At 38.9% G+C, this 22,913-nt stretch overlaps 2 protein-coding genes across 2 annotated transcripts in view; one reads left to right on the forward strand and one right to left on the reverse strand.

The window, feature by feature from the left end:
• Positions 1 to 22,913, reverse strand: part of ZMAT3 (zinc finger matrin-type 3) — a 304,442-nt gene that overhangs the window by 248,069 nt on the left and 33,460 nt on the right. The gene's annotated exons all lie outside the window — the stretch shown is intronic.
• Positions 1,462 to 11,801, forward strand: LOC119258058 (NADH dehydrogenase [ubiquinone] 1 beta subcomplex subunit 5, mitochondrial-like). Its single transcript, XM_037526573.2, has 6 exons — positions 1,462 to 1,476; positions 3,160 to 3,267; positions 5,819 to 5,885; positions 6,681 to 6,742; positions 8,153 to 8,259; positions 11,203 to 11,801. Exons 1-6 carry the CDS (start codon positions 1,462 to 1,464, stop codon positions 11,321 to 11,323), a joined length of 480 nt encoding a protein of 159 aa, XP_037382470.1. The 3' UTR covers positions 11,324 to 11,801.

Consider the following 22,913-nt stretch of genomic DNA (forward strand, 5'->3'; position numbering starts at 1 on the left):
AATCCTCTCACCCTCCTGCACCTCTGGCCTACACCCCAGCTCTTGTATGCATAAAAAATAAATCTTTTAAAAAGAATAAAAAATGGTAATTTAATCTATTTTCCTAAACTATTTGTGAAAAGTTGGAAAATCTATAACACCAAAGCATTAGCCTTCTACAGGGCCCTGTGGCCACATCTTTCTTACTGTCATGCTGTCTTCATTCACCTTCACTGAAAAACCTTTGTCAAAATGAGCAGTTATGTGTATTTCCTCTTATGATAAAAAGCTGAGATAAGTATTAAAAATAGATATTATAAACAAAGTGGTGTGGAGTTTGAGGCTCAGGAATATCACAGTTGTCAAAACTTAAGTTATTGCATTTTAAAAAATGGTTATTGAAGCCTTAATTCCATATAATGAGCAACAGTTGAGAAATTTCAGGCTTTAGAGAGTGGTGAAAGATACCTTTCTGGTGGTAGGAGGGCCTGAGTTTCAGAAATCTGATAGTAAGCAATGTTTGCCCTAATATTTTAAGTATAAGCAGATGTCTGCAATTACTGAAGCTTAGAATATTTAAAAAGACTTTAGTGCTATAAAATGTACTTTGAAACGATTTCTAATAAACATTTATTTAGCACATTTAATGACATCATTGTTATTTAATCATATGGTAATTATATGTAAAGAAAGCAACAGTAGGGCCTTCCTGTGATGCAAGGGGTTAAGCATAGCACTGTGAAGCTTTTTGCAGCCTCTGCTGCACAAGTTTGATCCCCGGCCAGGGAGCTACCCACACGGTGCAGCAGACCTCTCCTGTCTCGCCCACTGCTCCCCTCAGCAGTGTATTTCAGTCATTCTGCCTGTTCTGTTCCCCACTCTGTCTCTGGTGAATCCTCTCACCCGCTGCATCTCTGGCCTGTACCCCAGTTCTTGTATTCACAAATAAATAAAAATCTTAAAAAAAAAAAAAGCAACAGTACTCACTGCATTAATATTACTAGAATGCAGCCAGACCAAGCTTTCTTCCAGTCCTTTTTTTATTTGTTAACATTTTACGTATCTATTAATAGTGCCAATCATAATCAGTGTTCCCCAGCCACATAGAGTTTAATCTATATCTCTTTATGGCTTTCTTTTTTGCATGGTGTGTGACTGTGCATGTGTGTATCTGTCTGTCTGTCTTCTGTCTGATTGAAAGGAAAAGCTAGGTGTATACTACCTAATGAGTAATTTACTTTTAGAGACTAAGGAATATTTAATTTACTCAAGAAATGTAAATTCAATTTTTATGGAGGAACTACCATGTGATAGACACCAAAGGGTACTGGAGATACAGTACTAATAAGACATTCTCTGACCTGATGGACTTTAACAAAATAATTAGGATTCGTAGTGCTTGTTCTTTGTTCTAAATGAAATAGCCAAATGATATTAAGGAGAATACATGGGAAGCAACTTTGGATAGGATAGTCAGTGAAGATGACTTTTGAGCAGGTAAATTTGTTAGTAGCCTTGAAGGATGTGGTACAGAGGCAGCCATTCAAAGAAGCTGAGGAAAACTTTGAGGCAAAGGAAAAGTGCAGATACCTGAAGGCAGCAAACTGTTCTGGGAATTGGAAGGAAACCATTGAATTTGATGAGTTGGAAAGCTTTTGCCCTTGCACTCTAAAAGAGGCCATATATTCAGATTCTTTGAGGGAAAGTCTTTGAGGCTTACCTCCTACATTAATATGTTAATCTGTGTTGTACCGTTATTGATAATGAATAACTTGTTGGGAGGGTAGTCCAGTTTAATTTTTAATAGCAGTAAGTGGTAGAGTCTTCTTCCTTGTATTAAGCTGAACATTACTTCTTGACACATTGAAGCTCAGCACACAATAAGCCCTTTGTCATGGACAGTCCTTCAGTTATTTATAGATACTTCTCTGGTCTCTGGCCAGATTCCTTCTTTTATACGCCAATCACCTCAGTGCTTACAGTTTCAATATGTCAGTTTTCAAGTTGTTTGCCAGCCTAGGGTCTGAGTTGGAACTTGCTCCAGATTGTCCTTCTGTTAGGGGGAAAGGATGACCTAAAGCTAATTAATTCCATACAAGCTTTGTGGACTCCACCCCCAACTCCAGACCAAAGCCAAAAGACACTGGGAACTCCAAATCCCATCACCACCAAAGGGAAGGTTGCTGGAACCTGAGGGTGGGGTTAAGCAGCCAGGTTTGGTATAAAACCGGACACTTGGGCTTTGGAGAGGGTCCCCCATTTTGGCTCTCCGCCAGCTCACAGCACGCGGCCAGCTGAGAGTGCCTTTGGGTTTCCAGGTGGGCGGATTGGGTAGGACGCATTAAAGACTTTATTTCCCTATTTTCTCCCTGAGTTGTACATTTCCTTAATTCTCTTTCCCTTGTAAATAAACCTTTTATAGACCTTTTGTGTATGCCTGTAGTGGAGTATTAATAAGTCCCTTTTAAGCACGCGGGTGAGGACCCACGGCCAGACAACCCGTTTTATATCGGGGTTGCTCCGTAACACTTATAAAAGAGTACTCTGGGACAGACATACCTCTGTATGGAGATGTTAGGGGATGGGGATGAGGGCATCTCCTGTTTTGACCCTGTACTTCTAGTACATCAGCTTAAGATTGAATTTACCTTTGGCTTTCAAGTAAACATATCACACCAACAACTCTTCTTTAGTTGGTGGACAAGTAAACTTTTGGGGGTCCAAGCAGGACTTTCCACTTACTATGTTTAATCTTTTTTAGATTCAGACTTTTATAATGTATATGAAGATTTTGGGGGGACCCCATTTCATTATCATTGTAGTAGTCGCTCTTGTGGCAGTAGCTTTGTGTCTTTGTCAGGAATGACATCTCCACCTCATCCAGCCTTTCATAGAACTCTTGAACCCAGCAGGGCTATCAAGAGAGCCCTTTAGCAGGTTGCTGCAGTGATTAATCCACACCTTAGATATATTTTATCATTAAATAAAAATGTGGGGATCTGTAGGTGTGAACAGTACATCAATCTCTGTTTAAAGATACCCTATCCTCCCAGTCTCTGGTACTCAAGGAAGCATGCACTTTTTTTCTTAATTCATATTAAATATTTATGTGTTTGCATTTTCTTTAATGATTTTACCTCACAATATTACAGTGTACCCATATGAACCTGTATAAAACAGGGTAATTTAATACTTCCAGCTCCTGTTCGACACAGTGGAGACCATGGGAAGAGACTGTTTATCATCAAACCTTCTGGATACTATGACAAGCGGTTTTTGCACTTAATGGTGAGTTAAACATTTTGAGCTAAACATTTTTTTGCTTGCTTAGAAAATGTCTTATTTACAAAAGATTTTATTTTGTAGATTCATACTTCTTTTTTCAAAAGATAGACTGAGATTGTATACTGAGCGTCACCAGATAAGGTAGTGGGCCTGGGACCTGTCAGCCTGGCCATTGCTCCATTCACTGGAAATCAGAGGATAGACTGAGGAGCCCTGCAGGAAAGGGCTCTTTGAGAATTCTACCGCTGAACCATGACCCTGCACCAACTAAAGGGGCTCTTTGAGATCCTCTGGTCAAGATTGAGAAGAGGACTCTATAGACAATTGTGAGGGCAGGCAAGGAGTCAGCCTTTACTGATTAGCAAAAACAACAAGGAAGGAGAACTCTGGGGAGACCTTTCTGGGTATGAAAAAGATTCCCTGAGGTGCTGGGGCTAGGATTCTGTGCAGATCTGGGGTTTGAGAACAAAAGATTTAAACTTTATTGGCTGAGAAAGCAAGGAGAATTGACTTGGCTAACATCCATTTCTTGTTGCTAATTGTGGGCACCGATCAGCTGCAGCTCAATGCATGCAGGACTCCTGACTGTCTCCAGGGTGAACATTTCATGGAGGCTGTATGTCTGCAGCTCCAGTTTGAACTGGTCTGGTCTCAAGGTCTATGACTCTTTTCTTCTGTGTCTGTAACTTCCCTTTTTTCACAGCAGTCAAGTTGATAAGCTGTGGAGAGATAACTTAGGAATGCCCAGACTGGGGGGAAATTAGTATTAGAAAACAGCAGGCCAGGAACTTTATGGCAGCAGGTGTCTGGGTCTAGAATCATCAGGTTTTTAACCTGTTGTTTACCAGCCCATGGGAACAGCAGACTTTTGTCCTTGAGTCCTTGTCTGTCTTTGTCCTGAGACCCTTTCTGTCTCAGTAAGGTCTGACTTGTTACTGAAAATCATTCTAAAATAGTGAACCTTTCATTCCTCAGAAAAAGGATTTATGCTAAGTGAAAGTAAAAATTAAGCCATTCTTTCTTCTCAAGATTATAGGGTTTTGAAATATAATCTGTTTCCTGCTTGAAGATTAAAAAAAGATTCCACAAACTACAAAACTTTGAAACGGATTCATTGGGAATAATTATTTGTATTACTAAGATACTCTTTAAATTACCAAAAGCTTAGGAAATGACTATTCTAAATGAGGAATTTCATTATTTGGGAACATGTTATTTCTGTGTTATTCAGCAACATTGTTTTCAGAGGGTAAAACTACTATGCTGTGTGTATTTATGTGTCTCAAGACTCTGTAAAGAAAAGTGGAGACTTGGAAAAATGGAAGATTGCTTGGACACTGCTGCTGGTCCTCAAACCCACCATTTGAGCATTTGCTGTCCTCTAGGCTTTCTTTTACTCTCACTGAGCTTCTTGTCTCTCTCCATTATCTTGGTTAAGAGTCTGCTTTTCTTGGTCCTGTGCAAGTCAAACTCTAGACAGTGGTTGAAACCATCTTATTGTTTTTACACTTCTTTGTACAAAATTTTCAGACTTCATTACAATGCTTTCACCAAAAAAGTGGGAAAAAAACTCTTAATAAATATAGATTGTATTATACTTGTACAATTAATCCTTACTTTTTTCTTTCATTTTTGGTATTAAATACAGAGATCTAAAAGTTAGAGCAAAAGACAATCACAGAAATAAATAATACTGCATTTCCAATTTGGCAAATTTATTTTCTAAGAAATATAAGGAAATCACATAATTATGACAGTTTGAGGGTAAGAAAAGAGAGTCAGGAGAGGCTTGTGTCAAAACTTATTCTCTTGCGGGCATATAACATACATACCAGGTTTCTTCTAAGGAAGGTTCATTTATACTCTTTCAGTTATAAGCCATACCCAGCTGCTCTTTTTTTCCTAATGGATTCACTTTAAAAAAAATTGATTTATGTATACTGTATAATAACCATAATATTGATATATAATAAATAGTGATTATATTCCAGGTGCATTTATAAGTACCCAACATATTTAATATTTATAACAACCCCATTGTGGTTTCTAAATAACGTCCCCCCAACAGTGTCCACATCCTGATCCCAGAAATCTGTGAATCTCGTATTTCAAAAGATAAAAGAAATTTTGCAGATGTGATTAAGGATTTTGAGATGGGGGTGATTTTCCTCGATTATCTAAGTGGGACCAATGTAACCATGCAAGTCCTTATAAGAGTGGGGCAGGAGGGCAAGGTAAAAAGCAGATGTGCGCTGCTAACTTTGAAGATGGAGGAAGGGGCTTCGAGTCAGGAAATGTAGCCAGTCTTTAGAATGTGGAAAAGGGGAGGAAACAGATTGTCCTTGTAGGCATCTAAAAGGAATTTAGTACTGTGGACTAATTTTAGACTCTGACCTTCAGAACTGTAAGATAATAAGTATGTGTTGGTTTAAGCCACTAGATTCGTGGTAATCTGTTACAGCAGCCATAGAAAAGTAATAAATATATATATATATCATATTAGATATTCTATTGTTCCCATTCACAAAGGAAAACTTTTTTTTTATCTGAACAGAAATTCTACATTTTGTTGACTGGGATTCCAGTAGCAATTGGAATAACTCTGGTGAATGTATTCATTGGTAAGTCCTTCCCACCCCACCCCACCCTAACCAAATTTGTAAATTTTAAAAACCTATGTACATTAATTTTAAAAAATGGATTATAATGAAAAGCTCTTTAAATAATAAGATAAACATAAGCATGGGATTTTACTTTTAAATAACCAAATCTTAAACTGAAATAGTATAAATATTTTTTAAACATGTCTGTTTTCCCTCCAAAAACTTAGTCACTGATTCCCTAGAGATCACATTAAAAAAAAACTTCAGAAAACCTGTCTTCTCATTTCCAGTTTCAAAACCAGCCTTGACCAGTCAGATTAAGGCAAATAGAGATGGGGGTAGAAGGTAGGCTGAGAGAGAAAAGAATTTTTTATCCACCCTGGAACATACAGAATTATTATTTTACAGAGAATGGAGTTGTGAATGATAGTAAATATTACATTTACGTGAGAAATTCTGCTCAAAGTACTTCTAATATCTTGAATCCTAAAATGTTTCATCTAGTAGATTTAGCAGGTTTAGGGAAAATCAGAAGGAGTAATACATCTTTTATTGTATCTTGTTACACAATGTATAAAAACAAAATGGGAAACTCCCATATAATGCTATAACAATTCCTTACACAGAAAAACATTAGAAAGACTGATGAATGAATTTTCAACCAGATTGAAGTCACTCTAATGTATTAGAGATTTTCACTGATACAAATAAAAGATTTTTAAAACCATGGGAAGTTGATTTTTTCACTTAAATAGTAATTAGTATTATCAACTCCTGATACTAAGGTTGTACATCACTATTTTTTCTTATTAGGTGAAGCTGAGTTAGCAGAAATTCCAGAAGGCTATATCCCAGAACACTGGGAATATTTCAAGGTTGGTGTATAAGTCATTGAAAGTTACTTTCTGTCAGATGTCACATCAATGCCCTGGTTAATGTCTTCATTCAGCAATTATGGTAGTTTTGTAATCAATTTTGATACCAAGTAGATGATGTATATTTTGTCCACTTTTTAATAAACATCTCTCTGGGTAATTTTCTGCAGGTTTTATTTTTTTTTTTTTTTTTGATTCTCTCTTTTTTTTTTTTTTTTTTTTTTTTTTTTATTAATTTTAATTTTTATATTCCCCCATACAATTGCAAACGCCCCATTCTAACCCCAATCCTTCCCCACCCGCCCCCCCCCCAACAAGTGTCTCTGGTTCATAGTTTTTTGTTGATTTTGATTTTCACTTTCTTATATTCATTTTCCTGGTCCCTTATTTAAGTTTTCTAGATTCTCTGCAGGTTTTATTTTAAGCTTTTTTTTTTTTAAAGAATGATTCTGTGTGTGTTCTCTAACTAAGCGGAATAACAATCAGAATTTATTCTAAGTTCAATGCCATAGAAAATATTTATCAATATTAATGCCAGTAATACTGATACTAACAGAATTCTTAGTTATATCTGATTTTATCACTAGTTTTCATCCGAATCTATTGGTGTATGGGATGATTCTACTTTTGTTTCTTGACCAGGAATCACTTGATCCTTAAAAGTCTTGTGAGAAGACGAGGCAAGGAACAAAGTCAACTGTCTTCAATGTTAAATCTTAAGAAAAATTATACATTTAGTTTTTCTGTGCATCTTGTGGAAAAACTTCCTTTTTGGGTTCACCAAACCCTGGGTTTTGCTCCTAAATCTGTCGCTGAAGATACTGTAGTGTAACTGGAGAGAGCACAGATTTTGGTGTCATACAAACCTGATTTGAGTCTAGATGCTGCCACTTTGTAACTCTCTAACTTTGTGCATTTTTTTTTTTTAATTAATTTATTTATACAAGCACTGGGTACAGTCAGAGGCATGCGAGGGTGAGAGAATTCACCAGAGCCAGAGCGGAGAATAGAACAGGCAGAGTGACGAAGTACACTGCTGAGGGGAGCAGTGGGCGGCAGGAGAGATCTGTCGTGCCATGTGGGACCCTCGCCCAGCGGCCGGGGATCGAACTGGTGCTATGGGCAGCTTCTCAGCCCAGCGCTCAACCGCTGCGCCACTGGGGAGGTCCACTTTGTGTATTCTTGATCTATCAAATGGGGATAGACGTATTATCCGCCTAATGGGTTAAAATTATTTAAATATATAAATTATTTTAAATAATTTAATATTAAAATTATTTTTAAAAATATAGAAAACATTTGGCACATTTTAATTTACTGGTTTGACATAGTCACTTTCAGGAGTAATAAACTGGAAAAGCAAAGTACTATTCAGAATCTGACTAATTTTAAATAAATTTTCTCTTACAGCATCCTATATCAAGATGGATTGCCCGTACTTTCTATGATGGTCCTGAAAAGAACTATGAAAAAACAATGGCTATCCTTCAAATTGAAGCTGAAAAGGCTGAATTACGGTAAAAGACGGGAGGGAGGGTTTAGAGGGCAGAATAGAAAATCCTTTCCAATGGCTACAAATTCCAACACTTTAGGATGCTCTACAAAAAGGATGAAAATGGGAAGAGAATTGACCTTTTTAGAGTAGAGATTATAAATTGGAGACTAGGACACTATTAGGAGATAGTATCTGTCAGATTGAAAAGAATTCTTTCTTAAAATATCCCACTCTTGGCCTCCCTGGTGGCACAAGGGGTTAAACACAGCACTATGAAGCAATCCACAGTCTCTGCAGCATGAGTTCGATCCCCGGCCAGCCAGGGAGCAACCCACATAGCGCAGCAGACCTCTCCTGTCTCGCCCGCTGCTCCCCTCAGCAGTGTACTTCAGTCTGTCTGCCTGGCCTGTTCCCCACTCTGTCTCTGGTGAATCCTCTCACCTCCCGCATCTCTGGCCTGTACCCATTTCTTGTATGCATAAATAAATAAATCTCTTAAAAAAAAATCCCACTCTTTCCTCTCTCCTTTCCTCCAGTTTCCTTTTCTCCTGCACCCAGTTTTTTCCTTTGAGGTGGCCATCATTTGATAATTTCTTACATATATTCCTAGAAAAAATTTTATCAAAAGATATATTTTATATATCTTTTAAAAATATGGTAACACAAATGAAATCCTCATAAATACTGCTCTGTGTCTTGTCTCTTTTTCACTTAAATTTATCTTGGTGCTCCTTCTATAACTATATAACCACATTTTTCTTCATGGCCGCATCATCAATATCATTGGATGGATAAGCCTTCATTTTCTTAACGTCCTGTATTGTTCTTTCCCCGTTCCTTTGATATGCTATATAATGCTCTGGTGAATATCCTCTTATCCATGCGTGTGTGTAGGTGTTTATATTATAGCAGTGACACTGAGAAGCCAAATGTTATGTTTTAAGTTCTGATTCAGTAGTACCAAACTCTTCTCCAAAAAAAAAGTCAGTTGTCTTTTTTGACACCAGTGTAACTTTTTCTTCACATCTTTTCCAGTAATGGAATTTATCAAACCTAAATATTTTTTTTAATTTTTAATTCTTTCTTTATTTGGGTGGAAGAGCTGGGGTGTAGGCCAGAAATGTAGGGAGATGAGAGGATTCACTAGAGACAGAGCAGAACAGGAGGATTTACTGAAATATACTGCTAAGGAGAGCAGCAGGCGAGACAGGAGAGGTCTGCTGCACCATGTGGGTCAGCTCCCTGGCCAGGGATCAAACTTAAGCCATTGTGGTGATAACGCTGAGACTTAATCCCAAGGCAACCAGGGAGGACCTTTTAACCTAAATATTTTTTCTGTTAAGATTGTTGATAATGTTATGAAAAAACCTCATCATTTCAGTTTTTTTGTTTGTTTGCTTATTTTTGAATATCTACTGGTCGTTTCTTTTTCTACAAATTGCCTGTTTTTCTAATTCAAGAACCCTCTTTAGTTTTTGTTGCAGATATGCTTCTCAGCTTGTAGCTTATATTTTAACAGGGTAGAATCTTTTATAACAGAAATATTTTTATGTTTCAAACAAAACTGTAGCAGTAGCCTAATGATGTTTTTGAACACTAACTATGGGCCAGTGGTTTAATTGCTTGTATTTGTTGTTTATTGTCAGGTTTGTCAGTCTTTCTCTTTCTGGAATTTTAAGTCATGCTTAGGCATCTCATAAATGTGTGTGTGTGTGTGTGTGTGTATGTATAAATAAGTAAATATATAAGTCCAAAATTAGCTTTTTAAATATTCACTCATGTTTCATTTTGCTGCTTTTAAATTTGACCCTATCTGAAATATATCATGGTGTTTGAAATAGGTTTACATATAATCAGATATATCCATTAAATTCAGTACAATTACTCAATAAATTTGAAAACAGTATATAGCTGTATAAACTGCCATAATCAAGGTCGTTTCAATTGCCCTTGAACCTCTTTCCTGTCCTTGTGGTCAATCCCTAACCCCTACTCTTGACCCTAGGCTACCATTGATCTGCTTTCAGTTTGTTTGTTTTTTTAAACTTTGTTGCTTATAAGAACTGCTATGATACTGAAGATATTGGAATATAATTAAATTATTAAGATACTGCATAACTTGCTTGTTTTCTGCATATATATCAATAGTTATATATAGTTACCATATAGAACTTTTATTAAGTATTTAAGAGCATGGAATAGCAATGTTGTTCGTGAAAGAAGGAAATTGATCTCTATTCTCTACAGAGAGATTATGCAGTTTGTTAGCAAGGATATGGACAAGAAAATAGATCTTAGAGTTGGAGAATATTTTTCTTAATCCTAGTTTTTCTTTATAAATATTGATCATTTGATGTTAATTAGGCTGGTGAATTACATGTCTTAGTCTGTCCTGTTGGTGATGGGCAGCCTCTATAGACAGGATGGGAGTTCCTGCAAGAAGGCTTGTTCATTTTTAATTCCTAGCACTTGTCACAGTATATGTGGCCTCAGTAGTAGGCATTCTGTCATTGATTCTCCAACACCTAAAAGGCAGAAAAGACAAGGAAATACTTCTCTTTAGAGGTGTCAGATTTATGCATATACATGTATCTGTATATGCATAAAAGCAAAAGACTCTGTGGTTATTCTTTTTTTTTTTTTTTAAGATTTATTTATTTATGCATACAAGAGCTAGGGTACAGGTGAGAGGATTTACCAGAGACAGAGCAGAACAGGCAGAACGACTGAAATACACTGCTGAGGGGAGCAGTGGTCCAGACCGGAGATGTCTTTTACGCCGTGTGGGTATCTCCCTGGTGGGGGATTGAACTCACGCTGCAGTGGTTGTGGATAGCTTCATAGGTTGTGTCTTAACACCTTGCGTCACCAAGGAGGCCCTCTGTTAGTTACTTTATAGAACTAATTCCTTAAATTTATAAGTGGAAGTGCTAGAATCATATTGTTGTTCTTCCTTTTGTTACAGGTTAAAGGAGCTGGAAGTACGAAGATTGATGCGCTCGAGAGGCGATGGTCCCTGGTTTCAATATCCAACCATTGATAAAGCGCTTATTGATCATTCTTCAAAAGCATCTCCTGACAACTGATCTTTTATTTCTCCATATGCAAAGTGTATTCTCTTTAAAGGAAAAATAAACTGATAATTCTGTATTTTTACTTTGTGTGATGAATAAAAGATCCCCTTGCATTGCTCTATTTCTCAATATTGGCCCAGAATAAGGCTTTTATGAATGTGTGATTTCAGTCTTTTTTCAACTTCATTGAGGTATAGATGACAAAGTTATAAGATATTTAATGTGTATATCATGGTGATCTGATACATGTATCCATTGTGAAGAGCAAATTAAGGATTTTAATTTGGGGGTTTGCACTTACTCTTTTAAGAAAGTTTAAAATAGAGTTTAAAAAAACCTCAGTGAAGTAAGCATATGTGAACTCCTAAAGATAACTTTGAGAAGTTAATGACAGATGAAAATAAAGAAGTCTAATTTTGTTAAGTATCAGGAAGAGTAACAGTTTATACAAATGTCTATGGTGTAGGGCCTCCCCTGTGGCGCAGCGGTTGAGCGCTGGGTTGCGAAGCTGCCCGCAGCCTCTGCAGCGCCGGTTCGATTCCCGGCTGCTCCCCGGCCACCAGAGGAGGGTCCCACATGGCGCGCAGACCTCTCCTGCCGCCCGCTGCTCCCCTCAGCAGTGTACTTCGGTCCTTCTGCCTGCTCTGCTCCCTGCTCTGGCTCTGGTGAATTCTCTCACCCTCCCGCGCTTCTGACTGTACCCAGTGCATGTATAAACAAAACAAACGAACAAACAAATAATAAAAACATGCCTCTATAAAAGAAAAAAAAAATGTCTATGGTGTAGACATCTGAATTATTTAGGGACAATTCAGGATTTTCAATTACAGAAATACTTCCCAACTATATAAAACATTAACACTTTGATAAAAAATATTTCAGCGTACAAGTCTCAACATGTAATCTCATGCTCTTAATCCTTTAAAATATACTCGTGTATGTGTTTCTTAGATCACACTCACAGATTCCTTCGAGTTCTTTTTTGTGAACACTGGAGAGGTTGTCCCACAGGTAAATGATTACTGCATAGATTATGAAATGTGAGTAAAAGCTAAAGTAATGGCTGTTATTTACTAAGCATTGGGACTATTGAGCACTGTGCTAAATTGTTATTTTCACATCATTTTCAAAATGACCTTAAAATTACAATTTTATTCTTTTTTTCGGCCGGGGACCGAACCGGCGCTGCAGAGGCTGCGGGCAGCTTCGCAACCCAGCACTCAACCACTGCGCCACCAGGGAAGGCCCAAAATTACTATTTTAGAGATGAGACGTCTGAGGCTCAGAGATTTTAAACACACAAAATATTTACAAAACTAAACATTTAAAGCAATTATACTTCAATTTCCAAAATGACCTTTTAGCTTCAAGCATTGTTTTCATGCCTGTAACAACCTATCAATCAATGCATTATCACTTTGAGAAGTACATTCTTATATTCTTCAGGAAAGAAGAAATGAATCCAGATTTCCTGAGACTTAAATCAATATATTATCTTCAAGGCTAAATGGAGAAATTGTTTTTTGACATCTTAAACTAAAGCTCATAGGCTGCTCATTAAACAAGTACCTTTTGAGTGCCTTTGACTATACAACTAAGGTCCTTTGGTGAGGTGGTAATTTTCTTGTTTCCCCAGGAGAGGGCAGCCTCACCCACTGCTCCCAGATTTTGTTCTGAAGTTTCCCTGTGCAATCTAATTACCACCTCATAATTCTGCCTAAGGGATTGGGGGACGGCATGCTGTCCCTAAAGGCTCTGCTTATCTGAACCATTTGATTTTGTAGGAGAAAGATAAATAGAACAGAAGCAGATAGGTGATGTAAGTGGTGACCATAAATGATGCTGTATTATGTACATTCATATTCATGTTTTTAAGAATTTTAGGTTATTTCTTAACATTAGTAGGTTTAATTTATTTTCTCCTTTCTACAATTATAAATGTAAGAAAAATATCAGCGAATATGAAAATTGTGCAGTAAATACTATCCCACCACCAATAAATTGAGAAATTTCCTTCAGTCTTGGTTTGTTTTTGTTATTGTTTTTGCATTTTTATTCATTTTTTATGTATTTTTTAACATCATTGTTCATTTTTAAACAATGTTTGCTTTCCCCCTCCCCCCTCAGGTGTAGTCCCCATAGAATTTCCTTCACTAATGCACCCGTGCACCATCACCACAGTCCCCTGTGCTCCTCCCTCCCTCCCTCTGATCCCTCTCCCTCCTCCCCTGCAGGATGTCTCTGATTTATAATTGTTGATTTTTGTTATGTTATTATTTTCCCCCTAATGTCTTATTTTGTTCCCCTATATTCCTCCTATAAGTGAAACCCTCCAATATTTTTCTTTTTCCTTCTGACTTATTTCACTGAGCATAATTCCTTCTAGCTTCATTCATGTTGCTGCAAATGGCATGAGTCTGTCTTTTTTGATTACTGAATAATATTCCATTGTGTATATATACCATATCTTGACCCAGTCATCTATTTTTGCGCATTTGGTTTGTTTCAAAGTTTTACCTATTATAAATAGTGCTGCAATAAACATAGGGGTACAGGTATTTTTTGTGTGTGGGACCCTCGCTGGTGGCCGGGGATCGAACTGGCGCTGCAGAGGCGCAGCCTCGCAACCCAGCCTCGCAACCCAGCACTCAACTGCTGTGCCACCAGGGGAGGCCCTACAGGTATTTTTTTGAATCAATGTTTTTGTGTCCTTTGGGTAGATCCCTAGAAGTGAATTGCTGGGTCAAAAGGTAACTCCATTTTTAGTAGACTGAGGAACCTCTTGGTTTGTTTTTTAACATAGCTGGGACTATACATATTAAATGGATGGATTTTGTTTTAAGTTTGAGAGTGTTTTGTAGAGGGAAAAGTGGCGTTTCCCCTCATATCATTGGACTTTAATATGACTGCTAATTGCATAGGGGCTACTTTCCCAAATTTATGAGTTTCACATGAATTTAGTTACATTTTTGGTGCTAGGGTTCTAATCAAAGACTCCTATAAAGAGATCAAGAGCTTATGTTCAACATTGCTTATCATTAGGAAAGTGCAAATCAAAACCACTGAGATTTCACCTCACACAAGTTAGAATGACTATTGCCAAAAAAGTATAATTATAAGTGCTGGTAAGAACGTAGAGAAAAGGTAATCCGACAACTGATCTTTAGTGCACTGTTAGTGGGACTATAAATGGGTGCAGCCATCATGGAAAAGAGTATGGAGATTCCTCAGAAAATTAAAAATAGAACTACCATATAATCCAGTAATCCTACTTCCTGGTATTTACCCAAAGAATAGGAAAAGACTCCTTTAAAAAGATACGCGCACCCTTATGATTGTGGCAACACTATTCACAATATCAAGATACAGAAATAATTCAAGTGCCCTACAAGGGATGAATGGATAAAGGAGATGTGGTACATATACACAATGGAATACTACTCAGAGATCAAAAAAAGAAAAGCTAATGCCATTTGCAGCAACTTGAATCTTGAAAGGATAATGTTATATGTCATAGATGTTGCACTAGGAACTTAATATTTACTCTTCCTTCCTACCCTGTACTGAAAAAGTTCCTTCATTTCTTTGAGCTTTATCTTGAAAAGTGGAATTATGCTCTTCATCTCCCGGTAATATTTTAAAAATTACTGGGGAAACATTTGTAAAGTATGTAAGGCTTACAACACAATAAGTACTAGGTGGTAAAAACCTGTGTGTGAACTAAAACTGAAACACTGTCCGTTTTTCAAGAAAATGACTACATATCCCATAATATCTCTGCTTCAGGTCTACTGACTTCATAGAGTAATGGAATTACAGGTAGATTAGGGCCAAGCATCAGTGTTCTTAGAACTACATCTAACTCACGGAAAAAGTCAAATGTACCAAACTGTGCAGTGTAAATTAACTATTCTATTCTTGTTAGAAAGAAAATCACAAGGGTTAGCAGCAAATTCCCTGAGCTCAATCTCTTTATATCACTGTTCCTCAAATCTCAGCTCTCTTGATTGCAGCTGTCTCTATTTTTGCCTCCACATATGACATATAAATAATATTTTCTTTCTACAGATTGAATTGGCCATATTAAGCAATTCATGAATCCGTAAACTCATCTTGACAGCATTCCCTCTGGCAAACAGAAAGGTATTCCAAAGGCTTGCGCAAAATGGAGGGGTTTTATAGACAGAAGGGGGCAAGACAAAGTATTAGCAAAACAAAGATTATTTCGGATAAAGAGGCTTTTACCAGAGGGGCAGGGAGCCTTCAGCAGATTACTCCTGGCGCAGATCAGGAAACTCCAGGTTGATTTGTTTAAGATCATACTTTTGGGGAAGATTGAAACTGCGATTAGAATAGGTACTAAATCTCAGTGAGGAACTCCCCTGAGGCGCAGCAGTTGAGCGCTGGGCTGCGAAGCTGCCCGCAGCCTCTGCAGCACCGGTTCGATCCCCGGCTGCCAGCGAGGGTCCCACAGACCTCTCCTGCCGTGCCCGCTGCTCCCCTCAGCAGTGTCCTCTGTCTGGCTGGCTGTTCTCTTCCCCACTCTGTCTCTGGTGAATTCTCTCACCCTCCCGCGCTTCTGACTGTACCCAGTGCTTGTAAAAATAAATACATAAATACATAAATAAATCTCGGTGAGAGTCCAGCATGAGCCACTCCCTTTAGGACCCAGTTTTGTAACACTGCCCCTCTCAAGAAATTCCTCTCTTGATCACACTCTTAGCCTGAGAGTTTTGATCAAAATTTAAGTATCAGCACCATTCCCAGGTACTACTTTTCACAGTTTTCTTTCTTTTTTAAAGATTTATTTATTTATGCATACAAGAACTGGGGTACAAGCCAGAGGTTCTGGAGGTGGGGGAATGAGAGGATTCACCAGAGACAGAGTGGGGAGCAGAACAGGCAGATCTACTGAAGTACACTTGTAAGGGGAGTAGTGGGTGAGGCAGGAGAGGTCTGCTGTGCCATGTGGGTTGGGTCCCAAGCCCAGGATGGATCTCGTGCTGGAGGTAGCTTCTTAGTGCTGAGACTCAACCCCTTGTGCTGCCAAGGGGTGGGGGGCTCCTCTCCACAGTTTTCATTAATCTCCTTGTGGTATTCACAGTAATCATTGAGACCATGAGTTCAGGTTCATATTCTTTAAGCTGGTCCTTCTCTTCACTCCTCGGAGATTCCTGTCTCAGGAGATCTTCAGCTTGGTGGTCAGCAGCTGCAAACACACATTTACAGTTTTTGAGGTAAGTCAGTGCACCAGGGGGGGTTATAATGACAATAAACAGGATAATTCCAAATGCTTGGTGTATACCTCAGAACCAGGGACCCCAGGTCTCAAGCCAATCAAAGAAAGACCCTGCTACAGTAGTTACCCTCTCAAACCAAATGGCTTCTTCAGTGATCTTTTGTAACTGACTTTCAACTTCTCCAGAAGTGTTAAAGCAAGTACAGCAGGTGATATAGGTTGTAACACAGTAACCTCCTTGCTTAGCTAAAAGACAACCAAGGTCTATAACATACTTGGCCATCAAGTCTAAGGAATTTTCTTGGGCATGATATTTTCTTTAAATTGAAATAAGTTTGGGGCCTCCCTTGTGGAGCAAGTGTTAAGCACCGTACTATGAAGCAATTCGCAGCCTCTGCAGCACGAGTTGCATCCCCGGCCAGCCAGGGAGCAACCCAAATGGCAAGGCAGACCTCTCCTGTCTCACGCGCTGCTCCCCTCAGCAGTGTTTTCAATCAGTCTGCCTGTTCTGTTCCCCGCTCTGCCTCTGGTGAATCTTCACACCCCCCTGAACCTCTGGCCTGTACCCCCAGCTCTTGTATGCATAAATGGAATCTTTAAAAAAAAAAAGTACTTAGACTAGGTGACTTAAACAACAGAAATATACTTTCTCATAACTCTGGAGGTCAATTGTCTAAGACAGAAGGGTCAGCAATGTTGGTTTCTTTCGAGCCCTCTTTTCTTGGCATGTAGATGGTTGTTTTCTCCCTCCCTGTGTCTTACATGAACTTCCCTCTATACTTTTCTGTGTCCTAAGCTCTTTTTTTTTTTAAAGATTTATTTATTTATTCATTCATTCATTTTTTTTTATTCATTTATTTAATTATACAAGCACTGGGTACAGTCAGAAGCGCGGGAGGGTGAGAGAATTCTCCAGAGCCAGAGCGGGGAGCAGAGCAGGCAGAAGGGTGAAGTACACTGCTGAGGGGAGCAGCGGGCGGCAGGAGAGGTCTGCACGCCATGTGGGACCCTCCTCCGGTGGCAACTTCGCAACCCAGCGCTCAACCGCTGCGCCACCGGGGAGGCCCTGTCCTAAGCTCTTTTTAAGAGGCCAGTCATATTGTACCAGAGCTCACCCTTATGACCTCATTTTAACTTAATGGACTCTTTAAAGATCCTATCTCCAAATATAGTCATAGTTGGAGGCACTAGAGGTTAGGAATTCAACATATGAATTTTGGGTGAGGGCCTCACTGGTGGTGCAGGGGTTAAAGACAGCGCTATCAAGCTATCACCAGCCACTGCAGCACTAGCTCCATCCCCCTGGCCGGCCAGGGAGCTACCCACATGGCTTAACAGACCCTCTTGCTTTGCCTGCTGCTCCCCTCAGCAGTGTGTTTCAGTAGACCTGCCTGTTCTGGTCCCCACACAATCTAGTGTATCCTCTCACCCCCCACACCTCTGGCTTACACCCTAGTTCTTTTATGCATAAATAAATAAATCTTTAAAAAAAAAAAGAATGTTGGGTGACACATTTCAGACCAGAACACATATGTATACATATAGATTTATAACCATATGTAAATCTAAGAAAAAACCTGCTAAATTTACACTTTTAAGCCAAAGGCTATGCATATATATGTTTGATAGAAGAAGGTAGAAGTTAAGTCAGAGCAAGGACTATACTTCCATAGTCATTAAATGGCGGTACCCCATAAAGGAAGGACTCGAGACAGAAATGTTGAGTTTGTTCTATCAAATATGTCTCCAACAGTGTTTAGAATCTTTCAAAGGTAATTAACTAATTATTCCAACTGGCTGACAGGAGTTGTTTTCTGATCCCGGTGGGACTGGAAGAGTCCCAGGGCTAAGGGTAGTAATTCACAGTAGGAACAAAGTCAGCATGGTTATGATATTAGGAAGTAGTCCAAATGTGATGAACAAATCTCAGGGGTTTCATTTGCAGATAACTCTGGCTACAGTTAATCCAAATGTGATGAACAAATCTCAGGGGGTTCATTTGCAGATAACTCTGGCTACAGTTAATCATGAGATTCTTAGGATTGTATGCACTGGAATTCCACTAGGATCTCACATACCACCCTCCCCACCTCCAAGTTTAACTAGCAGAGACAATATCAAGTCACCAAGCTAGACAGTCATGGTGTTGGCACTCTCAGAGCTCCCAGGTTGGAGGGGAAGCTGGATTCTTTAGAAAATATGCTACAGGGGCCTCCCTGGTGGCAAGAAGGGGTTAAGAAGCAACTTATGAAACTGTTCGCAGCCTCTGCAGCATGAGTTCAATTCCCAGCAGTGCCGCAGATGTCTCCTGACTCTCTAACTGCTCCCCTCAGCAGCATATTTCAGTCAGTCTGGTCAGTTTGCCTGTTCTGTTCCCTGCTCTGTCTCTGGTGAATCCTCTCACCCCCCCCCCACACCTCTGACCTGTACCCCGACTCTTGTATGCATAAATAAATCTTTCAAAAAAAGAAAAAAAATATGCTACAGTATTATCAAATATGGGTGCTGTGAGTCCTCCCTGCAGTCAATCCCTTAGTAGATGTGCCCTGGAGAACTGGAGATAGTCTAACATTTTAGAGAGTGCCAGAAAACATCTCTGGTAGAAACTTTACCTTGATAGTTGCCACTCCCATCTGCTAAAGTAGAATTTTATTGTGAGCAGAAGGTAGATGAAATTCTCATCTACCTAATTCACCTCATGGTAGACTCAGTGAGGTCTCAAGCTCACCCTGTGGATAGTATACCGACTCCTGAAAATATTAATGGAATATATAATCTTAGCAAATGGTAGATTCTTCACTTGGGAGTGAAAATTACTAGAATAGGAGGGACCTGGGGGTGCCACAGGTGGTCTACCTTGTCAACAAAATTGTAACTATAAAATAAAGCTGTAATTCAAGTGTACTGCAGGCACTGGTGCCAGCATTAAAAACCAGGAAGACACAGACTTGGAGTTTCTATCCAGTTCTCACTTGTTTCCGATAATTTCCTATCATTTCTCCAGGTAGAATGGACAATGAAGGTGGACTGTGGTAAATTAGCAAAAGGGGTAGTTTCAATTTAGCTGATGTTCCAGAGATGATGGGCTTCCTGCAACAAATGAATGTATTTCCTGGCTTTTAGTTTGCAGGTATGGATCTGGGAGAGCAAGCATTTCTCTCCATTCAGATGAACAAATTTGCCATCACCTGAAGGATCAGTGGCACAACTTTGCTCTCTTGCTCATGGTCATGTCAGTTGTTTGATTCTGCATCATGGCATATAGCCTGTCGGGATCTTGACCAGGGATTGATAATCTTTCTCTGTAAAGTAAATATCCTGCGCATTAGCCCATATGAATTCTTTCTTTTTTTTAAAGATTTATTTATTATGCATACAAGAACTGGGGCATAAGCCAGAGGTAAGGGGGTGAAAGGATTCACCAGAGAGAGTGGGGACCAGAACAGGCAGACTGACTGAAATATACTGTTGAAGGGAGCAGCAGGCGAGCCAAGAGAGGTCTGCTGTGCCATGTGAGTCAGTTCCCTGGCTGGTGATTGAACTCATGCTGCAGTGGCTAGTGATAGCTCGATAGTGCAGTGTCTTTAACCTCTGTGCCACCAGGGAGATGCGAGTCCATATGATTTCCGATGCAAGTACTCCGCTTCTCTGTTGTAGCGCCAGAACAGTCATAGACAGTATGTAAATGGATGAGCGTGGCTGACTGCCAACAAAACTTTGTTTACAAAAACAGACTGCAGGCTGGATTTGGTCCATGGGTTTCTGTTGGCCAAGTCCTGATCTTAGAGTCAATCAAGACTATAGGAAGTTTACAGAATGTCGTGTTAGTCCCTACTATGACAATGATGCAGACAAGACCTGGAGAGCATTAAAAGACAGGTGTCTCATGACAGAAATTGGAAGATTTATTCTGAGAATACAGGTGCTTGCTACCCTAATGAAATCCTATGATGGTGGTTAATAATACAGAAAAGTGAAAGTTAAATTGTTTATCTTGAGCTCTCTACCACTAAAAATGAGACACAATGTTTGGTGACTTCCTTTGGATTTTAGAGCCAGTATGTATCATATTTAGGTGACTTGTTTTGCCCATTTACTAGGAGATTTGAAAGCAACCTGTGGTTAAAATTTTTTTTTTTAATGATGTTCACACTAAGCTTTATATACCTGAGCAGAGGATATGTCTCCCTGTGTGTGCATGGAAATGGTGATGGGCATGAACAGGGATGGTGTCAGATTGGTCTGCAATGTAATCTGTGCACTTGACCCTGTGAGTAACTTGTGAGTTAGGCAACTAGAAGCACTGTGGAAAGTATTATGAAAATCAAAAAGGTGTGCAGGGATCTCAGATTTCCTCTTAACCTTATCTCATCGTGATGTTAGAGCTTTTCAAGGAGTTTGCTCATTCCAGTCCGAACCTACCCTTCACTGGGCAGATTGTCCATAGTCCTAACAGTAGGAAACTGCATACTTTTAAATGGGTGGAGAAGGGGACAAGCAGGTAAGGAACAGGGCAGGTGGAAGGGAACCTCGGTCTAATCAGTGATAGTATGAAAAGCTACATTTCCCCTTATTCACCCAAAGAAATGGACACTTATACAAAACATTTAGATAACACAGAAAAGGAACATAGAAGAAAAAGCAAAAATAATGTTTTCATCCACAGAGAACCACTATTAATGTATGGTTTATTCCAGTCTAATATTTTTGTGCTAAGACTATGTGTATATGTAAGTAACATTTAACAGAAAAATAGTACATATTCTCATTTGTAACCTGCTCGTGAAGTGTCTATTATAATGACCATTTTTCCATGTCACTGAATATTCTTATACCACATGATTTTTAATGGTTATGTAGAATTTCCTTAAAGAGAAAAATGCCTGAAATTTCTTACTGGCCTTTTGTAGTTTTTCTTGATCCATTGTTACTGCAATTTCCTACTGTTTTACATTTAATAACAGTGTTTTTTTTAATGGAGGCTACTTGCCAAGATAGAAACTTTTATGGATATGGGCCTGCCCAGTGCCCTAGGGGTTAAGTCTCAGAGCTATCACCACTAAGGCCTGAGTTCGATCCCTGGCCAGGGAGCTAACTCAATGGCACAGTAGACCTCTCCTGTCTCTCCTGCTGCTCCCCTCAGCAGTGTATTTCAGTAGACCTGCCAGTTCTGTTCTCTACCCTGTCTCTAGTGAATTGCTCACACCCCTCCCCCACCTCTGGTTGACACCCTAGTTCTTCTACGAACAAATAAATATTTTTTTTAAAAGAAAATTTTCTGGATATGTCTCCATGATAAACTACCACCACATGTAACTTTATCAGATCAATGCACACTATTAGAGGATGTCTGAGGTCAAGAGTTATTCTAGTAATTGAAATAATTAAGATATCTTTTTTCTCTGTAGATTTCCCTGACTCCCCTTTTGGCATTAGTCATAGTAACTAATATTCATGTCATGTTTTCATGTAACCTCTGTCATTTCTGGGAAGAACATTTGTACAGCAATGAATTTTATCTAAAAGGCACAAAGCTGACTGCAAAACATATCTATTACAATGTCATAGATGGGAGTCATTCATTAGGTAGGTACTTACTGAGTGCCTAAAATAAATAGAGCAGTACCTTCCCAGGCAAGTATCCAATGATAGGTGCAAGCAATAGGGGCTGTCATTTTTTAAAGATAGGTGCCTGAAGGTTGGAGCAGAAAAGATTCATGAAAAAAAAAAAAATGCTAAGTCTTGAAAGGATTTACTAGAAAGAAATGAGCAGGTAGAGCTTTCAACTAAGGCCAGGAGTCAAGTACATTTACCCTTGAGAGGCACTAAACCTAGCTCACCAGAAATGTAGCGCTGGGAGTAAAGTCAGAAGGTGAGCTTTGGAAAAGAGAGATCTTGAATTCCAGACGTCAGCTCCACACTGAACATTATGGGAGGTGGCCTTTGAGCAGTAGATTGATCTGGTGCCCTGAACCCCTTGATGCGACAAAGTCAGTTCTTAGTCTTAGGTCCTTTGAAATCCCTATAGTAAAGACATTGAATTTATGCCGGAAACGAAAATTGTTTACCCATCATTCCTTTAGTCAAGTTCATTGATCAAAATCCACATGCAGAAACCAGCCCAAGAGTAAAACAGTCCAGTGATAAATTCATGTGTAGGGTCTGCAAAATTAACTGAAAATATTCCCGCAATTGGACCAGATTTTCTTTTTTGAAAATGGTATGATTAAGATGTTTTGATTTTAATTCAGTGAAGTTTTTCTTACTACTCTTACTGTTTTGATAAAGTTTCATGTCATAAAAAATGTAACATTGTTGGAGATATTTTGAAAATAGAAATAAAATCCTATAACCAAATTCTAA

This window comes from Talpa occidentalis, unplaced genomic scaffold, assembly GCF_014898055.3.
Source record: "Talpa occidentalis isolate TD23 unplaced genomic scaffold, MPIMG_talOcc4v2.1 talOcc4.4, whole genome shotgun sequence".
Taxonomy (NCBI): domain Eukaryota; kingdom Metazoa; phylum Chordata; class Mammalia; order Eulipotyphla; family Talpidae; genus Talpa; species Talpa occidentalis.